The 22,822-nt window shown below is 55.9% G+C and overlaps 1 protein-coding gene across 6 annotated transcripts in view; it reads right to left on the reverse strand.

Annotated features, from left to right (window-relative positions):
- Nucleotides 1–4,473: 4,473 nt before the first annotated feature.
- Nucleotides 4,474–22,822, reverse strand: part of UCKL1 (uridine-cytidine kinase 1 like 1) — a 47,038-nt gene continuing 28,689 nt past the window's right edge. For 3 of the 6 annotated variants that reach the window (XM_075012206.1, XM_075012212.1, XM_075012208.1), the window contains 8 exons: nt 15,779–15,798; nt 11,507–11,605; nt 9,894–9,987; nt 8,664–8,726; nt 7,531–7,653; nt 6,760–6,867; nt 6,096–6,252; nt 4,475–4,858 (listed from right to left, as the gene is read on the reverse strand). In XM_075012206.1, coding sequence (XP_074868307.1) covers nt 4,788–4,858; nt 6,096–6,252; nt 6,760–6,867; nt 7,531–7,653; nt 8,664–8,726; nt 9,894–9,987; nt 11,507–11,605; nt 15,779–15,798 — 735 coding nt within the window. In that variant the 3' untranslated portion in view covers nt 4,475–4,787. Of the gene's footprint in view, nt 4,859–6,095; nt 6,253–6,759; nt 6,868–7,530; nt 7,654–8,663; nt 8,727–9,893; nt 9,988–11,506; nt 11,606–15,778; nt 15,799–20,209; nt 20,227–22,822 lie in introns of all 6 variants that reach the window. The other 3 variants (XM_075012207.1, XM_075012209.1, XM_075012211.1) reach the window with 2 other exon arrangements.

Consider the following 22,822-nt stretch of genomic DNA (forward strand, 5'->3'; position numbering starts at 1 on the left):
CTGCAGGGGGGGGGGGGGGGGGGGGCGGGCGGTGTAGTGCAATCTTGTGCTGCCCGTTGTGCGCAGCTGCATGGGCCCCGCTAAGGGCTGCCTTGCCCCAGATGCAATTGGCTGGGCTTGGCCTCATGTGGCCCCCCCCCATTGCAGAATGGTGCAGTGGCTGCAGGCCAGCAATGGCCTTGAAGTTGAGGCCTGGTGCGCCAGGCTCTTGTACGTGAACCGTTTGCCAGGGAGCAGTGGGGGGGCATGCAGCTGCCGGCTGGGCAGATGGCACCCGATGGGAGTAATGCAGCCAGAGGAGGCCCTCACAATGGCAGGGGAGGGTGGAAAGCAGTAGCCTGGGAATGGGCAGGGAGCCACGTGGCTGGGGTTCTGGGGAGAGGGGGGCTGGTGAGCTGCAGCCAAGGAATGACAGCCTGGGTCCCAGCTCTGCTAGGGCAGCGCAGCTCCCAGCCCATCCACAGCAGATGGCAGCAGGGGGGGGGGGGGTGGGAGCTGGGCCAGGGCAGCCTGCTGGGGGCCAGCAGCAGGCCACCAGCTGATCCCCATTGCTCAGGGGCTGGCAGCAGGGGGACCACCCTAGATCAGCAACTTCCCTCAGTCAGGACCAGGCTGGTCCTGAGGGTGGCAGGCTAGGGAGGGCCAACCTTTATAAATGGTCCAGCTTCAGTGGGGAACTGGCGCCAGGCCGGGGTTCGCAGCGCCTGGCCCGGGGTAGGGGGGTGGGGGGGGGCGGGGACAGGAATGTCCATGTAACTCACTTGAGCCCCTCAAGTCCACCCCAGCTGAGCCAGGTGCGGAGGCGCAGGGCTGGGGGAATTCTGTGTGCAGCTGAGCTGAGACTCAGCACTTCGCTGGCTCATGGCGCCCTTCACCCAGGCAGCCACACCTGCTCGAGTGCAAAGTGGGGAAACTGAGGCACAGATAAGCAAAGCGACTTGCTAAAGGTTAAAAGGCCTTGCTAGAGCAGGGCCTGGAGCCCAGCTTGCCTTGACCCACTTCTAGCGCCTCATCCCTAGGCCCACCCCTGTCTTGCATTAGCTTTGTACCCCTCCCCACCCCCATACAGCTGCTCAAAGGCATTCAGGTCCTGAACACCTGGCGCGTTCAGTGGCAGGAGGGCGCCTGGCCTGAGTGCTTTGCTCTGGTCATGGGACTAAGGCCAAGGCTGTGCCCACCTGGCAGCTGTCGGTTCCTGTCGCCCCGGCTGACGTGCCAGGGCCCAGGAAGCCGTTTTTGTCAAACTGCCCCGATTCGCTGCAAGCTGCAGCATCCCCCAGGAGAGCCGTTGGCATGTCCAGCCCCGCCCCCGACAGCGCCAGGGCCGCACGCTGCAGCCCCCTCCATGCTGTGCTTGGCTGCCAGCAAACAGCAGCTGGCTGCACGGAACGCAGCAGGAGACAGGCAGCTTTGCCGCTGCCTAAGCTGGGGCCGGTGCCGCACCGTACAGCAGGAGGGGAGCCGAGGGCAAATGGGCAGCGGTTTGGGTAGGGCGGCCCTGTCAGCGAAACCCCAGCCCAGGGCCTCTGCCGATGGAGGCCTGTGGCGCACACACTGGGGCTGGCGCACCGCATGGTGTGCCGGAGGGTGGGGTGGTGGCTCCCAGCATTGGGGGGTGGGGGTGGGGGGGCAGGCAGCTGCACCAATCCAGCTGCAGGATTGTCTCCCCACGCTGCAGGAGGCTGGGGTGGATTTGTGCTCTTTTGCGTGGCACCAGCAACTCCGGCTGCCCGGACACCCGCAGGGCTGTGGTGCGTCAGCCCAGACTCCTGGCCTCCTTGGGTGGCTTCTGCGATGGAGCCCACTGCTGCTGCTGAGGGGCTTTGGGCTGCCTCTGCAAAGTTTGTGGCTTGCCCAAGGAAGCAGCCAGCCATGCGGGGTGCCCCCCACCCCATTCCAGGCCGTGCATTGCACCTCTGTGCAGCCAAAGCTGGAGCTGTGCCTGCTGCATGCAGGCGGCATTTCCAGCCGGCCCGTTCATCCCCCTGCACCGCAGTCCTCACACCTGGATGCGCTGCAAAGGGAGTTTGCCCCTGCGCCTGTACGTGAGCCCGGCTGGGCTGACCCATGTCTTCCTGGCTTACGGGAGTGTCACGCTGGCTCCAGGGGTGAGTTGTCACCCAGAGACCAGCTTGCTGACGTGCCCACGCTGGGAGTGCTGCAGCGCGCCCCCCCACCCATGGACAAAGTATGGGGGTGCAGTGCCCCCCCCCACCTGGCTCAGCACCTCCCCAGCTACTGTGGGCAGCTGGTCGCTCGCCCCTGACTGCCGCCAGGACCAGAGGATGCTCACCCGCCCCCCTCCCCCTCCCGCCTCCCCCAACCATCCCTCACCCACCCATCTCCATGCACCTTCTGCCTCTTCCCTGCCAAACAGGCTCCCTCCCCCCGATAGCTGATGGGGAGGGGGGTGTGTTGCTGGGAGGGAGGCTGAGCTACCCTGCAGGGCAGTCAGCAAACGGGAGCCACTTGGGGCAGTGGGTGCTGGTGGGTGCTCAGCACCCAATTTTTTTTCCCCGGGGCGTGCCAGCCCTGGAGCACCCATAGAGTCAGTGCCTATAAGCTGGGCAGATACATGCGGGAGGAGGAGGGCTTGGGGGGAGGGGTGCAGTTGTGGGGGGGCGGGGTCTGCCCCCGGGGCACTGGGGGTGGGCTTGGCCTATGTCTGAGGTGCAGAGCAGGCCTTGGTGGGACCCCACAGTCCCAGGGCACTTGCATTAGACTCCTGCCCTGGGGTCCAGGTGGGGCGGTTACTTTGCTGCTCCCCTTTGGCACTGCAGAGCCTGCCGGAGGTCTCTGGCTCAGCAATGGAAACTCTCGCGCACTGTTTGTGCTTATGAGCTCTCGGGCCACCTACGCCTGGAGGTATTTTTAGTGTGAGTTTATCAGGTGTCAGCCGTGCCGCTCAGCACCGCTTTCAAGTATGGAGATCCTGCCTTCGCAGCTGGCGGGGGGCAGAGCCGGGTCTCATTAGGGGTATACTCGTGCAAACAGCTGCACCAGTGGGGGCAGCTGGTTGGAGCCCAAAGCCCTCACTGGTGTCACCCAAGATGTCTTTTTCCTTTGGCCCAGCGATAACCAGCTTGCTGACCCCTCACAGGCTGCAGCCCTTCCAATAAGGACAGTCCGGCCTCAGTCCTCAGCTCACTTTGGCCAGCCGGGCACTGAGCCCTTTGCCTGCAGAACAGCACAGCTGGGCTGATTCCATCTCCCGCCGGGGCCTGCTGGCAGCAGCTCTAGGGTTACTATGAGCTAGGCTAGGAGGGGAAAATACCAGAGGCTCCTCTGAAATCCTGCAGAATGGCACTGACCATGCAACTAGGCAGGTTTTCTGGGATATGCCATTTATTTTGACAGATCCAGCCTGGGAGGCTTCTTGCAGACACACCCCAACCCCTGTGCTGCGTGACAGCTTTGATTCAGCCAGGTCAAGCCTGAGCAGGGGGTGCAGAGAACAGGCCCTGTTGTCACAGCTCCGTCCTCGAGCCCAAAACCCAGGGGAGCCAGTCTGTCTGTAAGCGGCTGCTCTCAGCCTGGCTGGAAGGCATCCCAAGTTCTCCTTTGTGCATTAGGCTCCGGGTTCCCATGGGGAGGTGGCGCTTTGAGCTTTCCTGCTGTTGTCTGCACTGACGGGAACAGGCAGCCCCTCCTAGTCAGAGCCAGCCATGCAAGCAGGAGTCCTAAAGCCTGCGCACCACCAGAAGCCGCAGCCAGAGGGCACTCTATTTTTTTCCCAGCTGTGTGTGGAATAATTTTTGTTATGTGCACCAGGGCAATGAGGATGTGCACCACCTGCTGCTGGCTAAGAGTGCTCTGCTAATCAGCCGGGCAGCATCTGAACCTCTCCTGGGTGGCTGCCCAAGTGCTCAGCTTACTGGGAACACTGATGGCAGCAGACCTCAGTCCCCACAAGAGTGGTTATTGTGCTGTATCCTTGTCTTTGCATCACTCCCCAGTCAATGCCCGACTCCCCCAGAGCTGCTCCTTCCTCTCGCCGGACAGCACGACAGGGCCTGCCACCCTCCAGAGAGCCCCGCAGACATTGTGCTAGTGGGGAACTGGGCCTTTGACTTTCAGCGTGAAGTAGGATGGCTGCTCCTTTCCCTGTCCCCAGGCAGGGTTGCCCCCACCAGACTGCAGTATTTTGTGTTCCTGTACTGAGTGGGTAGAGTGGAGAAGGGATCAGAGCATTTGCACCAGGGTCTCGGCTCCTATTTTCAGCTCCTCAAGGTTTTATGTGGGAGTTACGCAGGGATTAGAATCATAGACCATTGCAGCTGGAAGGGTCCTTGAGAGATCATCAGGAGCTGCCCCCTGCCCTCACGGCAAGACCAGGCATCATCTGGATCATTCCCGATACACGTCTATCTAACCTGCTCTTAAATATCTCCAGAGATGGAGATTTGACAACCTCCCTAGGCAGACCCCGTTATCTGCGCTGCAACCAGGCCAGGCTCTAACCTCCAACAGCTACGCTGTAAGAAAACTGGAGAAAAATCTTTATTTTGTTCTTTATAAAATCTCTGATAAGTTACAAAGGCAAATATTTAAATTAAAATAAATTAACTCTGCTCTCCAGCAGCCACGCGCCTGTGCCCAGGCTGGCCGCTGGGATTTACGTTTCTTCCTTTTTAAAAAATACGCCCCAGACTTCAAAGACACGAGCTGAAAAAATATCTATGGCCCAGGGGAATCTCTTCGGCAATGTACAGGAGAAGAGTAAGGTGCAGTGCCAGAGCTGGCTCGTCTCCAGAGCGGGGCCTCATCCTCGGATGCCGGGGCCCTTGCTAAGTGCCTGGAGTGTCGTCGCTCCAATCAGGGGGGGCGTCGGTCCCAAAGTAGCGATCTCCAAAATTTCCTAAGGCACAGGAATGAGGGGAACACACACACACACACACACACACACACACAGCATCAATGTGATATTGCACACACATGGCATCAGTGTGACATTACACACACACACACACACACACACACACACACACACACACAGCATCAATGCAACATTGCACACACACAGCATCAATACAACATTGCACACACGTGGCATCAGTGCGACATTACACACACACACAGCATCAATGCAACATTGCACACACGTGGCATCAGTGCGACGTTACACACACACATGGCATCAGTGCGACGTTGCACACACACGGCATCAATGCGACATTGCACACACATGGCATCAGTGCGACATTGCACACACAACATCAATGCAACATTGCACACACGTGGCATCAGTGCGACATTACACACACACACAGCATCAATGCAACATTGCACACACATGGCATCAGTGCAACGTTACACACACACACACACTGAGCTCAGTGCCGCAGGAATGCCAGACGCCCGTAGCCCGCTCAGCCGGGGAAGACTACACCTTCCCACTGAGCACGGGAGAATGCTCCGATATCCCGTAGGAGAGCCCCTGCATGCAAGAACAGAGGGGCTGCTGGGCCGCGCCGGCACTCTGCTCTCCCACTTGGGCATAGGCAGCCCCCAAGCACCCTCAGGGCAAGCGGTGTCTGTTTCTGTCACTTGCAAAATGAAGGTGGGGCAGAGATGCTGCGTGAGGAGACAGCAGGGGGATCAGAGTAATTTCCTTTACTTCCCCTCCTGAGTGGCACTGCGGAGGTGGTGCCCATGGCCGTCAGCCCTTCCCTGCTGCAGCATGGCCAGAGAACACCCTCCCCTAGCACTGGGGAATCGCCCCAGCCTGCCGCGGACCAGGGATCAGCCCCTGCCCATCGCAGCCCTGCAACAGCAGCCCCGAAAGCCAGCCTGAAAGCTAACCCCAGTGTTCCCTGCCTCATCCCCACAGTTAAGCAGATGGGGCTGACCCACGCTGGCTAACCTCATGGCTAATGCCATCCCTGCCCTCTCTTCCTAGTAGACAGTGCCCAGGTGGGGCTGTGGAGAGGCTGCATGCTCCCACGTGCTGTCTGGTGAGACAGGAGAGCTTGCCCTTGGTTGAATGCGACATGCTTCTGTAGCAAAGCGCTAGAGAGCCCTGGCCTTCCTGGAGGGCTCCTGCCCCACCATCCCTCCCTCGCAGGTTCCACAGCCTGCTCCCAACAGGTACTCACCAATGCCAGGGATGATACGGAAGAGGTTGTTGACCTTTTTGTCCACAGCCGTTGTGATGATCTTCACCTGGGGGAAGGCGTAGGCCACGGAGTGGACGCCCATCTCCGCCATCAGCAGAGAGAGAAGGAAGATCTTGTCTTCGGGGACATCGTGATCCTGCCGGGGAGACAGGGAGTGAAGGTGGGGCAGGGGCCATGGCAGAGCTGGGGAGACCACCACCCTCATTAGCCACCAGGGGTTACACGCTCCTCCCCCTGGCCCCAGGCCAGCTCAGACCCTTGGCTTCCCCCGCAAAGGGCCAAATCAGTGATGGGGCCTCTGCCCCAGCGGAATTGGCTGGAGGCTCTTTTCCTTCTCTGAGTTGCTCCTCCCTGCACCCAGGGGCCAGCCTCTGCTGGGCTGGAAACAGGGAATCACATCTGGGAAGGAGCTGGACCACCGGGGATGCTAATTCATTTCCTGGTGGGCATGTGCCCCTGTGCTGCTCCGGGGCAGGGCAGCCGTGAGTGTCTGGCTGCAGTTTGTAGCAGGCGGGGCCAGCTGGCCTCCGTCTTCTCACACAGAGCTGAACCAGCTCCCCTGCCGCCACATTCCCAGCACTCCCACGGCTGCTCCTGGGACTGCCATTCTGAATGGGGTGGACCCCACGCTCTGCTTCCTTACCAGCAGCACTCGGACTGCCATCATAGCCGCTGCTCCTGTGGAAACCGTGCAATCCATCAGGATCACGTGATCTTCACTAATGTCCTTCGGCAACCTCAGGTAGTGGAGCTGGGCAAGGGACAGGCCAGAGAGAGGTTTGGGAAAATGCCCTCGGCCAGCTCCGCTCCCCTCTCCCTTAGCTGGGGTCAGCTCCAAAGGGGAACCAGTGGTGTCCAGCCCCCTTTTCTGGCAGGGTTAATAGGCTGGGCTTGTTCAGGTCCAGGCCGCCAGCCTGTTCTGGACCCTTTGTTTCTGAGGCAGCAGGTGCCAGACGGCCAAACAGCCCAGCACAGAAGCCACAGGTGGTGCTTCCCGGACTGGGGTGAACACTGAGTTCAGAGTGTTAAAGAGCCCCAGTGACCCTGGCCCCATTTGTTTTAAATAGCGAGTGCCCCGAAACGTGCCCCGGTCTGTGCCTCACTGGCACACACCATTACTTCCTGCCGTGCCCCGTGCGACAGGCGTGCACACGCTTATGCACAGATCATTCCAAAAGCCTCCCAGACCACGGGCCATGCCCTACGGCTCTCGGACATCGGCAGTGACGGACAAATGGTCATTTGTTGCGAAAGCCGGGACTAATGAGGCCGGCTTTGGCCGGCGGGAATGAACGAACTAATGGTAATTACTAGGCCTGCGGCTGCGTCAGCAACCCTTGTGACGGAGCGTCAGCTGGTGCAGAGGCTCACGGGTCACCGGGGGCTGACTGCACAAGAGGAAGCAGCCCTTTACCTCTGGCTCTCCAGTGTGACTGTTGGTCTGGATGAGGATGGTGCCGATTCGGACGTCCTTGCACACGGCTCGGAGCGCCGGCTCCATCGTTTCCCCGGCTCTCAGGATAGACACCCCGGTGATCTGCAATAGAGCGCAGGGGTGAAGTGGCCATGGGGGACCCCTCAGATGGCCCCAGGCCACCACCCTCTAGTCTGCAAAGTCACCAGACCTAGCTTGGATCTCGAGCAGTGCCCAGCAGTGCCCCCTATCACCTTGCAGCGCACTCCAGCGCTTGCCACTTCATGGCTCCGCCAATATATATAACTCAATCCCTCCCCCTCCTGCACAGCCAGGTACCCCCGGCCCCCCCGGCTCTAACCCAATCCCCTCCCCCTCCTGCAGAGCCAGGCACTCCCAGCCCCCCCCACTCTAACCCAATCCCCTCCCCCTCCTGCAGAGCCAGGCACTCCCAGCCCCCCCCACTCTAACCCAATCCCCTCCCCCTCCTGCAGAGCTAGGCACCCCCAGCCCCCCTGCTCTAACACTATCCCCTCCTCCCCGCAGAGCCAGGTACCCCCAGCTCTAACCCAATCCCCTGCCCCTCCCCCAGAGCCAGGCACTCCCAGCCCCCCTGCTCTAACCCAATCCCCTCCCCCTCCTCCAGAGCCAGGCACCCCCAGCCCCCGGCTCCAGGGATCTCAAAGCATTTAGTAGCAGCAGGTAAGATCTTCAGCTGCACCTGATCAGTGGGGTCATGCCCTCCCTAGGTCAGCTGAAGAGCTGTGAGCAGGATTCAGCCCCCAGGCCTGGTCCCTTGCTCCCTTTTTTCCCCCAAGACAGCAAAGGGACTGAGCCCAGCGTGTGAACGCATCTCCTCCAGCAGTGACAGGGTTAAGCAGCTGGCTCCATCCAGACTCCCCGGCACCAGACACAGGGAAGATGAGGCTAGGGGAGAGTCTTCACCTGCCATTCACTGCACACACCCCTAATTAGCGCAACTTAACAGCCTGACCTGACCGGGCTCTGCAGCCTGGCAGCAAGTCAGGAGCCACATGGCTACCGCAAGGCCTGATTCCAGGTCCCATGAACTCAGGGGGAGTCTTCCCATTGGCTCTGGCCCCTCTGGGTGGGAGTGAAGCCACCCCCCTTACCTGCTTCCCGCTGTACGATCGCCCTTCGTAGTCCTCTCCCTGCGGGGTCTGCACAGTGCAGCTCTGCAAAGATCACAGCGCAGGCTTTGGCACGGGCGCAGCCAGCTTAACTGTACGCCATTGCAGGGCGCATAAGCTCCAGGCCACGGAGCCAGCAGATCCTAGCAGGGCAAGCCAGAGAAGGCCCCATATGCCAGTGCACAGTTAGCTGCCTTAGAAATATGGCTGTGCCTGTATATGGTCTCTGCTCTCCGAGGCCAATCGGGAGTGCTCCATTGTGCCGTACAATTACCCGCCCCAAGGGTGGAGCTGCAGCTTTGAGGGGAGGGCAGCAAAGTTCCCTCTAATCTTCTCCAGCCACATGCAGATATTTTCCACCCATGTGTGGAACAATTTTTTACATGCACTGAGGCCCGGGCCGATGTGCACCACCAGGAGAAACACCAACCGAGGCGTGGGCGCTCTGCTAATCAGCTGGGCGGCACTGGAATCTCTCCTGAATGGCCGCACAAGCACCCGGCTTACATGGAACGTCCCTTTCGCCCGAAACAAAAGGCCATCCCAGCCCTCCCCACCTTCCACTCCAGGAACAAGGCACACTTCTTTCATCTGCCTTCTGTAGCATATAGCAGACAAAATGTGTGTAAAAATCACACACACACACACACGCACACACACTGCCAATACAAAACAAGGCAAGGCACATTTCTTTCATCTCCCTTCTGTAACTTATAGCAGAGAGAGAGAGAGAGAGAGTGTGTGTGTGTGAGCGAGAGATAATCACACACACAACCACCACAAAACACAGCAAGGCGCCTTTTTTGATCTGTGTTCTGTAACACTTAGCAGACAGTGTGTGTGTGCGATATTCACACTCTCACACACTGCCAACACAAAACAGGCCCCTACCCGTCCTTTCCCTGGGGAGAGCAAACCGGGCGACAGACACTAGTCACACTGCTCCCGGCCCTGCAGGAAGGTGTGCGGACACTCTGGTGAGGAGTGAGGCACAGGAACCCAGAGAGTACAAACTAGGCTCTCAGCTCTGGGGACCACTGCTCTCTGACCCATGGAATCATTCCTGTTTAGCCTTTTCCAGCAGAGGGCAAGTCACAGAGCACTAGGGAAGGCTCCGGGGTGAATGCAGACCTGCCCTGTGCCCCCCACATTTGGATCAGAGAGGAGCAAACAAGGTGCTTTCCCCTCCAGCCCCCTGATTTGGGCACGTACCCGGAAAGGCAGAAACGACAGCGCGTGCTCAATCAGCAGCCTCATCAGCCTCTTGGAGTAGAAGATGAACTCATCTCGGCTCGTCTCCTTATTGCTAACGGGGAGGGGAGAAAGGCACGTCCGTCAGCAAGAGCCTCCGCGGGAGATGCTGAGTGAAAGGCCAGGTACAGCCATATAGAAAAGGAAGGAGGACCTCATACGTGATCTGCAGGCAGGTTCCTCGGAAGCAGAGGGGGCTGACCCCATCACAGGCTTTCCACCAGCAGAAGCCAGCCGAGGACCCTGTCCCCCTCAACCCCCTGAGCGGGCACTGCACTATAGTGTGTTGTCCTGTCCCAGCCCAGGCTGCAGTTTTTTGCTGGGGCCCAGGCACTTTTGCCAAGGGGAGCTCCGAGGCACAGCCATGGCTCTGGCCCAGGGCTCCTAGGTTCTAGCCCAGGGATTCCCAACCTATGGGTTACCATTAGATTCGTTAAGGGTCGCCAGCAGCTCGGAGCTGCATGTGGCTCTTAAAGGAGCCATTTGCAGCTCCTTAATGCTGCCACATCCAGCAGCTCTCTCTATCAACAGAGGAGCTGTTATGCCTAACAAAGACAGCTTCTTCACCTTTGATATTTGTCGTCATCCCCGGCAGGCCACTTAATAGACTCTTGCAGTAAGTAATTTTTGCCCCCACCTCCTCTCTTTCCTCCTTTTTGTCCCCCGTCTGTTTTATGTAGCTGATTTGTCAGTTTTCATTTCCTGTTTGTATCTCCCGCCAGCCTTTCTGGCCTCTGAGTGTGGGGTTCGAGCTGGGTGAGCAGGGGCGGGGAGCAGTTTGGGGATGAGGGGCTTTCCCCCAGCACAACTCAGATCAACTATAATAGTAAAATAATAAACTCTAATAAGCATGATGTGATTATTATTATTACGAATGTATTTTCCCTTTTTCTAGGAAATAACTACTATGAATATATAAACACGAGGGGGTGCAATTTTACACTCTTGCCTCAGGTGCAAAATTAGCTAGTTATGACATTGCCTCCCCTCCCCCTGGTTTTGAATTGTCTTGGGTCACCAAGTTTTCCTGAATTGTCAAAATGGGTCCCCATCTGGAAAAGGTTGGGAACTGCTGATCTAACCCTAACTCTGCTGCGATCTCGCTGCTGGGCGTTGGGGAGGGGTCTCAGCTCCTTTGTCTCTATAGCGGGGATGGCACCCAGCTCCTGGGGTGTGGCAGGATGAGCCGTTCGGGGCTGTTCAAGGCACCGCCAGTGGGGGCGGCAGCCACTGAAGGTGTGGAAGCAAGATGCATGGGGACCCAGCTTCATACTCCAGGGGGCGTGGCCTCAGGTGGAAGGGGCAGGGCCAAGGCAGTCAGCCTCTTGCACTGCCTGGCGCACCGTGTCAGGCCCTCCCCCCGCCCTCAGAAGCCCCACGGAGAGACACGCCGGCTGAACTGCCCCTTTGGAACACTGGACCCTTGAGCATTTCCTACCCCTTACCCCCTGTGCCAGCGAACCTGGGCACCACTCAGAGCTAGCGGTTGACATGATCCTATTTCAAACAGGCAATGCCAGCATCTCCCAAGCCCGTTAGCCTGCCCCGCCCCGAGCGCGAGGCAGCGAGCTTACCGGATGATGGTGTGCATGCCACGCACTTGAGGGGTGTTCTTCAGCACGCTGAGGGTCCGAGGAAGCGGGTGGCACTGGTGTGCGGAGGCCAGTGCTGCCCTGGAGACCAAAGCAACAGCACAGCTAGGTGAGCTCTTGCTCACAGGCTTAAAAAGTCAACCCCACAGGCTCCTGGCACCACCTGAAGCCCAGGGGGAGAAGACACCCCAAGCTGCCCAAGGGGGGTGTTAATGGCACATCTAGAATTATGGGGCCTTTGCATCCCACCAGCCCCCTAAGACCGATGGGATGTGACGGCTCCAACACAGCTCAAGTGTATTTACCATCCAGGATGTGCCAGCTGCTGGAGCCAGCCACTAGGCCAGGTGAGAGGAAGCTTCTCCACGAACAGACCAGACTCCCGCTGCTCAGGGTCTCATTTGCCTTCTTTGCTCTAATTCACTGGATGGATCCTTTGGGCACTGACTAACAGCAGCTTTGGCCACCAATCTGGACTGAGGCGTCTCAGGTCTGCTCCCTCTCAGAGCAAATATTTCCTGGTCCTGGACCTCCCCAGAGACAGGGTATCTGGTCAGGCTGTCCCACCCCCATGCACTGGCTGAAAGCTTTGATCCCTTGAGATTAACTTCCCCTCTTGGGATGCATGCCTGTCCCAGGAAGAGCTTAGTATGGGAGTTCGGGTCCATTCATGTCATGGCATTACAAAACTCGGCAGAGGCTCAAGACGCTCTGTAGCTGGACAGGGCTGGCAGCTGGGATGACTCATCGCTGGATGACAAATCAACTAACCTTGCTGAGTGCAATGCCTATTCCTGGATCGAAGCAATGCCATTTCTAATGGGTTCCCATTCACCCACCTCCCTTTGTTTGAAAGACGTAGTAAGGGCACGTCCATGGCTAGAGGAAAGCAACCAATCAGGCTTGCACCAGACTCAGACGGCTGTGCGCTGGATCACACACAAAAATGACTGCCACTGGCTGGGGAGTGTTTTGGAGGAAGGTAAAGATAAAAGCTCCAGCCAGTTAAGGATTTAGTAGAGAACCACCCTGGTTAATGACTGAGACACACACAAGCAAGCCAGGAGGCAGATGACGACTAGGTAGGGCTGGATGGTGACCCAGATTCCTACGTCCACCCAGTCATCCTCTGGCCTTGGCTAAAGAGGGGCAAATCGAGAGGCAGGCGCAGCCCATTGAGCCTTTGAGGGTCTTGTGCTTATTCCACTAGCTCCAGTTTTGGAAACAGACACATTCAATACCTGTGCCACCAGCTGCTGTGGCTGCAGCTGAGCAGGTTGCCTGCATGGACGTGCAGGGGAGTCTCCAGGCTGCACCAGCCGATGAGGCAGAGAGGCCGTCAGAGCTCCAGGGGTGCGCACACATGGACTCATGGGGTTGGGGAGGTCCACTCCCAATAGAGGGCCACGGTTCCAGTGGCAGGGCCTCAGCTGGGAAAGGGTGTTTGAAAAGTATGGGGAAATCTGAACACACCTGCCCAGGACAGGACCTTCTCTGCACTGACGGGCAGGAAAACGGCGCTGGTCCTTTACTCACAGGGTTCATGTCTGTTCAGAGTGCAGGCTTTGCTGCACCCTTACTGGAGTTCACATCCCTGGTGCTCTGAAATAAGACAAACCCCTCAAAGCCTCGAGGGCGGGTGGTGAGCGAAACAAGCAGCACTCGGTTAGGGAGGAAGGTCCCCATGTTAGCCCCGCCGGCACTCCCTTGCCTCCCACCCTTCCCGGCTTCCCCAGTGCAGTTTTGCCAGCAGCCAGAGGCTGCTATGCTCCTGCCGGGTGCCTTCCTTGTGCTGGGTGGCCAAAGGGGGATGTAGCATCCCAGCCTTGCTTGAGGGAACATGGGAACAGCTGAGGGACTGGGCCCTCCAACAGCCTTTGATCTGGCCCACACCGGCCTGAGAGAAGGAGAAAGGAGGAGGGGAAGGGGGCAAGTGGAAGAGAAGGATTTAGAAAAAGAGAGTCAAAGAAACAAGCCAGAGCCAACATCATGCTGCAAAAGAAGAGCATTGGGTTGGGGGCATCTCCAGCAAGCCCCCGTCCTGGGAGAGCGGCACTGCCTGGGGCCGGGAACAACCCTGCCTTGCCTCTACACAGCCCCTGCATCCCAAAGTGCTTCAAAGCCTGGCTTGAAACACCCACTGCCCTGGGAGAAGGAGGCAGTTCTGAGGCAAGGCCCTGCCACAGCAGGGCAGGGTGGCCCAGCTACCTGTGGGACACCTCCAGGAGAGGGAACGTTCCCAGAGGCGGGATGTGAACAAAGCACTTGGACAAGCATCCCCACTCCTTGAGAAGAGTCCCTCAGAGCACCGCCCCGGGACTGGGACCCCTCTGCTGAAAGACCTCGGTGCGGATCGCTGGCTGGCGAAATCACCAGACACGCTCAATAACTGCTCCCATGAAGAGCCGCCCACCTTATTTTGTTAGACTGGGCACAGGGCTCCCCAAGAACCCTGCCCCACCCCAATGGGCCCTTTTACTCCTATGTGCCCTGGAAAAGGTTCAGGAAAAGACAACAAAACTGACAGGGGGCTTGGAAGGGGCTTTGCCATATGAAGACCAATTAAACAGACTGGGACTTTTCAACTTACAAAAGAGAAGACTAAGGGGGGTTATGACAGAGGTCTATGAAATCATGACCAGTGTAGGAAAAAGCAAATAAGGAAAAGTTATTTACACGCTCCCATAAGAACTGGGGGTCACCAAAGGAAATGAATGAGCAGCAGGTTTAAAAGCAGTGAAAGGAAATTTTCCTTCACGCAGCGCACGGTCGGCCTGTGGAACTCCTCGCCACAGGAGGTTGTGAAGACCAGGACTTTAACAAGGTTCAAACAAGAGCTAGATAAATTCATGGAGGTGAGGGCCATCGATGGCGGTTAGCCAGGCTGGGCAGGAATGGTGGCCCTGGCCTCTGTGTGTCAGAAGCTGGAAATGGATGACAGGAGAGAGATCACTCAATGATGACCTGTTCTCTTCACTCCCTCTGGGACATCAAGCAGGGACCTCTGGTGGCAGACAGGGTAGCTCAGTGGTTTGAGCATTGACCTACTAAACCCAGGGTTGTGAGCGCAATCCTTGAGGAGGCCCTTTGGGGATTGGGGCAAATAGATGTCAAGGATGGTGCTTGGCCCTGCCAAGAGGTCAGGGGACTGGACCAGACGACACTGGGTTAGATGGACCAAGTATGGCTGTTCTTATACCACAAGCCAGGAACAGCACTGTCAGGCTCTGCCCCTCAAGGACGGCATGCTGCCCTCAACCTGGCCTTTGCAGAGTCCTTAGCACCAGCAGGTGCTTTTCTCTGCAATAATGCTTAACGGGATGAGGGCGGTCAGCACTTGCAGAAGCCACAAACTGAGCCCTGAGGGTTGCAAAGCCCTCGGTCAGGTCATAACTTTCTGCTGCCCAGGCCCTTGCAGCTGATCCAAGCACAAGACACCACAACTCTCTCTGTGGTACATCCCGCATGCCACACCAGTGAGGAACAGCCCACGTTGTCTTCTCCTGCACCCACACAGCACACCCCTCAGGCCACAACCCAGCATGGGGCAACCAGGAGCCCCCTCCTACACCTCCAATCTGTGAAGAAGCCCAGAGTAAGAAACTGTTATTTCATCACCTGGGTTTCCATTTATTCCTGAAACGCTTGCACTTTGCTTTCTAGGCTGCGACAGCTGAGGAGCCCCGGGGGTCACATGGAAACCGACACCACTCTGTGGGGTGAGGGGCCAAGGGTTAGTTGCTGGGGATCCCACAGCAAATAATCCCCCATAACAGCAGTGGGAATTCTCTGGGTTCAGAGGGGAAAAGATGGTTCAGTGGTTAGAGCAGAACGCCACGACTTGGGGAAGATGGTGGGGAGGGCCCCCGTCCCTGCTCTGCCACAGACTTTCTGCAAGGTCATGGGCATGTCACTTAACCTATCTATGCCTCAGGTCAACAGGGATAACAGCCCTGTTGTCTCACAGGGGTGTTTGAAGAGAAATACATCAATAGCTATGAGGAGCCCAGATACTATGGTGATGGGCCCATATTGGCACCTAAGACAGATAGCTCCATTTCCTAATCCTCAGGCGGCTCCTATCAGAAGGAAATGTTTCGGACTTTTTTTCTTTTTGGTTCGCTGCAAAGAGCACCGCCCAGGGAGGAACCCACAGGCGCTTCATCTCTGTGCGCCCCACATTCAGCATGCAGCACCCCTCCCTCACTCCCCTGGTTAGTATCGAAATCAAAACACTGCAAAAGTGCTCCTCACAGATCCCAGCGGAGCTTCCTCTGGTCACCAGGTGGGAGGGACGGCCGGGGTCGGGGAGAGACAAAGCAGGAAATACAAGGAAGGGTTTAAAGGGCGGGGGAGGAGGAGAAAGCAGTTTAATTAGTCAAAGGATGGGAGTGGGGAAGGCTTGATCAGTATTAACTCTCAACAGTAACAATTGGCTTTGGTCAATGCCTCAGACCTCAGGGAGAGGCCCCTCAGCCATGGTACTGTCTACTGACCCTGGGTTTGCTGAACAGAGGGTCTGAGATGTTCTACCCTCTGCCGGACAGCCTCTCAAGGGGCCCCACTTGGCTCTCATGCCAGCCCAGTGCCAGGGACAGGGTTAAGCCTCTCGGGCGTTCAACGGTGCGAGGCCCCAGTCCCAGCCCCTGGCGGAGAGGGGCTGTGTCACACGCACTGCAGTAACAGGGGTCGATTGTGGCTTCTGAGCCCAGCTAGCTGCTGCTGACACAAATGGGAGACGGCAGGTGGGGCTCCATCCCTGTCTCCTCCACATGGAGAAGACGGCAGAGTCCTCAGCCGGGGCCCAGCGCCTTCCCACCACCAGAGAGAGGAGCCTTCACTCACCCCAAAATCCCCGTTACCAGCCCAGCAGTGGGAGGACATGGAGCGAGGGCCAAGCCTACAGGTAGGCCTCAAAAAAATGGAGTGCCTGCACATGCAAAGAGGCACAAGACACGGCCCCCGACCCGCTTGGCGTACACAAGGCCCTTACGGGAACGTGAGCACACGCATGGGGCGGTGGGGGGGTGAGCAGCTGCCACTTGCCAGAGGCCCACTTGAAGGGAAGTGCAGAGAAATGGGCCACGGTGGGAGTCCCAGCTCACACTGCAAAGCCACAGCCCAGGCTCATCCCTCTGCGGATCAGGCGCTCATTCTGCAGTCACACGCGCCCTGCGAGCGCAACCGTAAGCTCCTCCGAGAGGTGCAGGTGCTCTGGCCTGCTGAAAAGAACTCAGCACTGAGCAGATGAGGTGACCGCCCGGGGGGCAGCGAGAGCCGCTCGGCGGCTTGCACCACCGACCTGACAAGCACAAGCGCTCACGCGCTTGAGAACGTTGGCCAGGCCAGGCTTGGAGGGCCTGCAGGACTTTGTCCTGCTTCGCTGTCTCGGCTCTCAGCCATCCTGCGGGTGAGGAAGTTGAGTGACATTTCCTCTCCCCCCCTTCGCGGTGGCTGGCCAGCAATGGAACATTCAGCCAAAGCAGCCGTGAGCAGGTCGAGAAAATGTCTCACTTTGGAAACTTATTTCCACCCCCCCCCCCCCCGTAACAAAAGCTTCAAAGGGGGAGGGAGGGAAGAAACAAAAGCAAAAGAACTAAGGGGGTGACCATCTCTCCGAAAGGCAGAGTGAACACCCGCTCTTTGTTGTACAATGCAATCAGACAGGAAGCAGACAAGAGGCAGCCAACCTACAAAGACACTAATGCAGTCGAGGCATTTCAAACGCGTACAGCAGCTGGCTTTTAACGGCTGACATTTCAAACCAGGACGACTGTGCTGTGCCATTGTTTGCTATTTAAAGACACAATTAGCAAAGGGAGGGGATCTAGGCTGGGAGGGGGTGGGGAAGGAGGTACCAGGAGGCAATGGTGAATTCACCTTCGAGAACACCAGTTTTTAGAAGCAAGTCTAGTTCTCAAGCGTCACGGCGGGAGGAAAAAATGCGTAAAGGAGAGCAGCCCGCTTTGACATAAGCCAGCAGGCTCCAGGCTCTGTTCTGCCCAGGAAACACAGGTCTGCTCCTGGTGGCATTAACGGGGACTGCTCGCCTGGGTGTGTAGCACCTACATGCAGATGGCTCAACGTGTTGCAGTCTCAGACAGGAAACACACTGCTGGGTGTGACTGTACAATCAAGTGTCCGGCAATTATAACTGTCTTTGTAAGGTGAGCAAGAATTTGGAGGCATCAGCAACAAACCTTGTTAGCATCCAGTTAGATGCAACAACAGTTCATCCTGATAATTTACTCTGTCTTTACACACTGGGTTTAGAATTAGCTCAGTGTCGTAATCTGGCGCCCTCGGGACTTTACCGGTGCCGGAGGAGAGAATGTGCTGAACCACAGGCGGTCTATATTGTCTAGCAGCGCATCCACTGCTTACTGGGCTCTTAGAAGACATTTAGGAATAAATTACAGCTAACAACAGAGCCAGGGCTGGTGGCTGGAAAGAAACTTTATGAGGCCACGGAAAACTAGGCCACAGCCATGATAAGTGGTCATCCAGCTAACTAAAATCATGCCAGATTATGGATCTGGCCAGATGAGAGAGTTCCAAATTAGAGAGGTTCAACTTATACTTAAAAAGTTCCACTGATGAAGTGCTAGAGAGGGAACAAAGCAATGGAATTTGGATCCAGCCTCCTCCCTGAATTCACCTCCAGTTTGTGCGGAAGGTAGGCTAACCTGGGCACAGAGCTGACACCTGGGTTTTTCCTCTGCCAGTTGCAGAGTATGCATAGCATCACCAGCGTGGCATTGGAAGGGCACCAACATCAGCTGGAGGGATTTTGCTGTTCATTATAAGCCATTAAGAATTGAGGCATGTATGTCCCCATCTACCAATCCTGACCCACTGCCTAAGATGCAACTGCCCCTGGTGGGGAAGGGCTGCTGGTGACATCTGACGTAAGAGAAAACTTTGGGCTTCATGAGTTTAAACCAACATTTGCAGCCAGTTCCTGACCTTCATTTTTTCAGACTTTCATCAAAAAGGAAGCCTTACTCAGAATACACGATAGGAATTCTGAGGTTACCCAAGCATTGTGGTTGTCATTATTTGTCCAGTTAAAGTGCTACAGCACTAAACTCTCCATTACAGCATCAGCACCCTTTTATTTGGTTGTTGATTTTTAAGATGCATGAAAAAAAAAATCAAAATCAAGGCTATGAGTGGTACTTTCAGATTGCAGAATAATATCAGCTCGGGGGCAAAAACTATCAGCCTGTTATCTATCTTATGTTTGCCATAGAAAAAGTTTCATGGTTGTGTCACTAAATACCGCCTTCAGCCCTGAACTTCGAAACACGTACATGAGCACTGTTCCCCGTAGGAGTAAAGTTATTCACAAGTATGACACATTAGACAGAGATTGTTAAAAGTGAAAAGATTTTAACCAGCCATTTTACATTCTTGAAAATAACTAGCTTTTGGGGAGGGGTGGAGGAGAAAACACAGATGCTTCTCTATTCATTTCATTTGTAAAAAACTTTTTACACCAAATGTAAACTTCAGGCCTAGCTGAGTTGTGTGTCTCTTCAGACAAAAATATCCCTCTAAGTGGAAATACATTTTTAGAAATGCATCTATTTGCCTCCCACAAAAATAGCTGAAATCTTAATTGAACGCCTAATGGCAGCGAAAAACCAGAAGTTCCATCTACGCATTGATACTGTAATACATGTCTAATCTGCACAGATCCATACAGTCACTTCCTAAACTGCGTCTCTCCCTATACAGTTTGGCGAGTTCCAAAGTTATTTCCATAGAACTTGTCTTCCTGGAACAAAGCGTGCATGTTATCATTCAAAAATTAGTCGAGATCCCTTTGGATACTATTTTGCCTGGCTGACGGGGGCGACATTTGAACTGGATTTGAAGAAATGTCATGTTCTGAGAGTTATTCAGATTCAGAAAACCCAATGACTGCGGAACTGGTGGAAGAGAAGATGCCAGAAATCTCAAGGAACTTCCTTTGGGTCTAGGCTTGCACAAGGTTTTGGTTTTCCTAGGCTTTTCCCAGCATTTGCTGCTCACGTGTGGTCTACACTAGGCAGGTAAGTTGATTGCAGACACACAATTCTAGCAATGGCAACTGTGTCGCCAGAATCAACTTATCTGCTATTGACTTACCCGGCCACCCTCACTAAGGAAGGCCGACTGGAGAAATTCTTCTGTTGACCTTCGCAAGAAGTACAGGGGTCGACAACCGAGCCCTGAGGGGTTGATTTTCCACGTCTCCAACAGGCACGCAAAACTCAAACCCCCGAAGATCAACAAAGATTGGGTCGATGAAGAGCTCTCCAAATCACTTTTCACAATAGTTGAGAAAAATAAAATTCTGGTGACAAATACCAAACTCTCCTACATTCTGCAGGTCATCAGCCTTGTGACGGTCTCCGATTCACCAAAGAACAAGTGACACCCAGTTCCAGTGTCAATGGGAGTTAGACTGGATATGCACTGGCCATATAAACTGCAAGTGTCTTCCCTTACAATATACACCCATAGCTTAAAATATTAACACCCCACCCCCCCGCACGACCAGCTGTCTGTGAGTTCAAAGGGCTGGATGAGCTCTGTGAGGGAGCTACTGAATTCTACTGACAGACAGTGCAGCCCAAGCAGCGGCTGGAATTGGAAATGCCTCGAGTCACAGAGACAGGACAGAGTTATGACACTTACCTGACACTGAGTTCACGCTGCAGCAGTAACACAAAGACACAACGCAACCGGCATTAAGCATTGTCAAGCCCACGGGTGTTTAGAGACAAAAAAGGGAAAAATAGGAATATTTTCCTGCATTCACATTTAGACTTTCTCCCTCTGCCCCCACCCCCAATAAACCCCTCCCGCCCTTCCAAACTCATCATCCACACGGTCCCTCAAGACAGCAGTCTGGGAAGGATCTGCCTTTCTCACCCTCGGGAGCTTTATCTGAAAGAAAGTTTTGCTTCTCTTGAGCCTGTGGCTGGAAATGGCAGCCTTATCATCGCCATGGAAACTGGCCTGGTCTCGGACCCCAGCTATGAGTCAGACACTGCAAAAGCAATCTCCATCTTTCTTTAGATAGTGATGATTCTTCTGGTATTACCTCAGTGGTTTGTATCTACACAAGAACACTTCCTATGGCCAGAGAGCAAGATGAAACCAGGCTTTCACAACCTCTGGAGCTGCCATTTTTCAACTCTATACATTGGGCCATTTGCAGGAAAATATAGGGACCCACCTTTTAATTAGGAAAGGAGACATTTTTGGCGGGGCACACGCTAAGCAAGTGCTAACACACAGAGGGGCAGCCGTGTTAGTCTGAATCTGCAAAAACTTCGAGGAGTCCTGTGGTACCTTGAAAAACTAACCGATTTATTTCAGCCTAAGCTTTTGTGGGGAAAAAACCCACTTAATCAGCTTGAGCCATATGCCCAGGTAAATCCCTTAGTCCTTTCAGGCGCCCCAGGGCTCCTCGTTGTTTATACAGCATCAGTGTCTCTTGTGGCTTGCTGGATGTAGTATTGCATGCAGTCTCATGCACAGGGCCTCCGGGCAGCAGGATGGCTGTAGCCAAATGGGAGTGTGTAAAAGGCACACAGGGAGCGCAGGACTTAATTTCCAAGTGCCTCTGATTTCCACGCACACATGTCCTTCTGCAACGCTGCCCTGAGCAGAAGGGGAGCGTAGCTAACGCCAGAATCAAAGTGCAAAGACTGGACTTTCCCCTCCACCCCCAGCATATCCACAAGTTAACATATAAAATCTGGACAGGTTGAACCTCTCCAGTCCGCCACCCTCGGGGCCTGACCAGTGCCAGATGAGAGAATTTGCTGGACCACAGGAAGTCAATATTATCTGGAAGGACTACCAGCACTTCCAGGGCTTCCTGGGCTCTCAGAAGACATTTAGGGGTAAATTAGTGCTAAACAACAGCACAGAACACTGAGAACCAGGCCTAGTGGATGGAAACAAACTTTCTGGGACCACGGGAAACTTGGCCACAGCCATAAGCGGTCATCCGGCCAACTAATATCATGCTGGATTACGCGTATTGCTGGACAAAGAGCGCTGGATTAGGGATGACCTCATAGAGGGAACTGAGATCAGTGGTGTGCCCTTAATCTTTACACTGATCTGACACCACCTAGAACATCCAGGCATAACCCGCTAGGCCAGAGCATTACGGTCCAGTTAAGGGATTAATGATCTGTGAAAACTAGAGCTGGCCGAAGGTGGGGAGCTCTGAATCTGGATCCAGTTCAGACTCGTGCTCAGGTGTGAGGCTGGATCGCAGTGTTTGAGTTGGATGCGGCCGAGAAGTCTCAGCCGCCAGGGGGCAGATGTCAGATGTTTGCGTGAGGCTGCGATCAACTGGCCTGTTCTGAGAGTTGTTCGCAGTGGGAAAACCCTGTGGCTGCAGGTGGCTGGGGCGCAAGAACTGGGGCGGGGGCAGACAAGTGGCTGGAGCAGTGCACTGGAGGGGGAAGTCCCCAGGGCTGCTGCGTTTCCCAGGCCTGCGGTTTGGAATGATGTACTGGGGAGGACACATGTAAAGCGGATTCCGCTTGCCAGTAAAGTCTCAGCTCCCAGCAAGACGCTGCTGTTATCCAAGATGTCCCTGTACGGGCCAGGCAGGTTCCGGGGGCTGCTAGCATGGAAGGAAGCACTGGAACGTGCTGAGCCTGGGCCCAGCGCTAGGGCAGGATGCAGCCCCGAGAACACAGGGAGCAGTGCCAGGAAGCTCTGTGGGCCTACAGGGTCTGCATGCAAAGCCCCAGCATCCAGGCTGCAGCTCTCTGCCTTCAGCCTCCCCTCCTAGCCTGCAGCGCTGGGGCTCTGGCAGCGGCTTCCCAGTCACAGGCAGGTTTGCAGAGCATCAGCCAGGGAAGGCAGGTTCCTGCACTTCCTTCTCTGGTTGCAGCCCAGCAAAGCTGCCCGCAGGCTGGACTTTTCCACACAGGCAAGTTGTTCCTAAGCGCCACGCTGACAGCCAGATCCCACGAGTTTCCCAACCAACGGATGGGATCAGCTGTGGCACATTGCCACTAGTTAGCATAAGCTGTTCATATCAGTGCTGCTAGCGAGCGGCCCCCAAGGCGCAGGCGGCCGGGGTGCCTCGAAGAGGAGGTTTTTGAGTAGTTCATTCATCCCCAGCTGGACTCTGCCTGCCAGCCTCCCCCACTCTTGCCTCATTCCCCGGCTGGGGGAAGACAGCTGAGGCTGTGACAGTTTGTAGCAGGGCAGTATATAGAGGCAGGCCTGGCAGAGGGCACCTCCCTGCGTGGCTGCCTGGCCCAGCATCAGCCA

The sequence above is a fragment of the Carettochelys insculpta genome, chromosome 17 (genome assembly GCF_033958435.1).
Source record: "Carettochelys insculpta isolate YL-2023 chromosome 17, ASM3395843v1, whole genome shotgun sequence".
NCBI classification, from domain to species: domain Eukaryota; kingdom Metazoa; phylum Chordata; order Testudines; family Carettochelyidae; genus Carettochelys; species Carettochelys insculpta.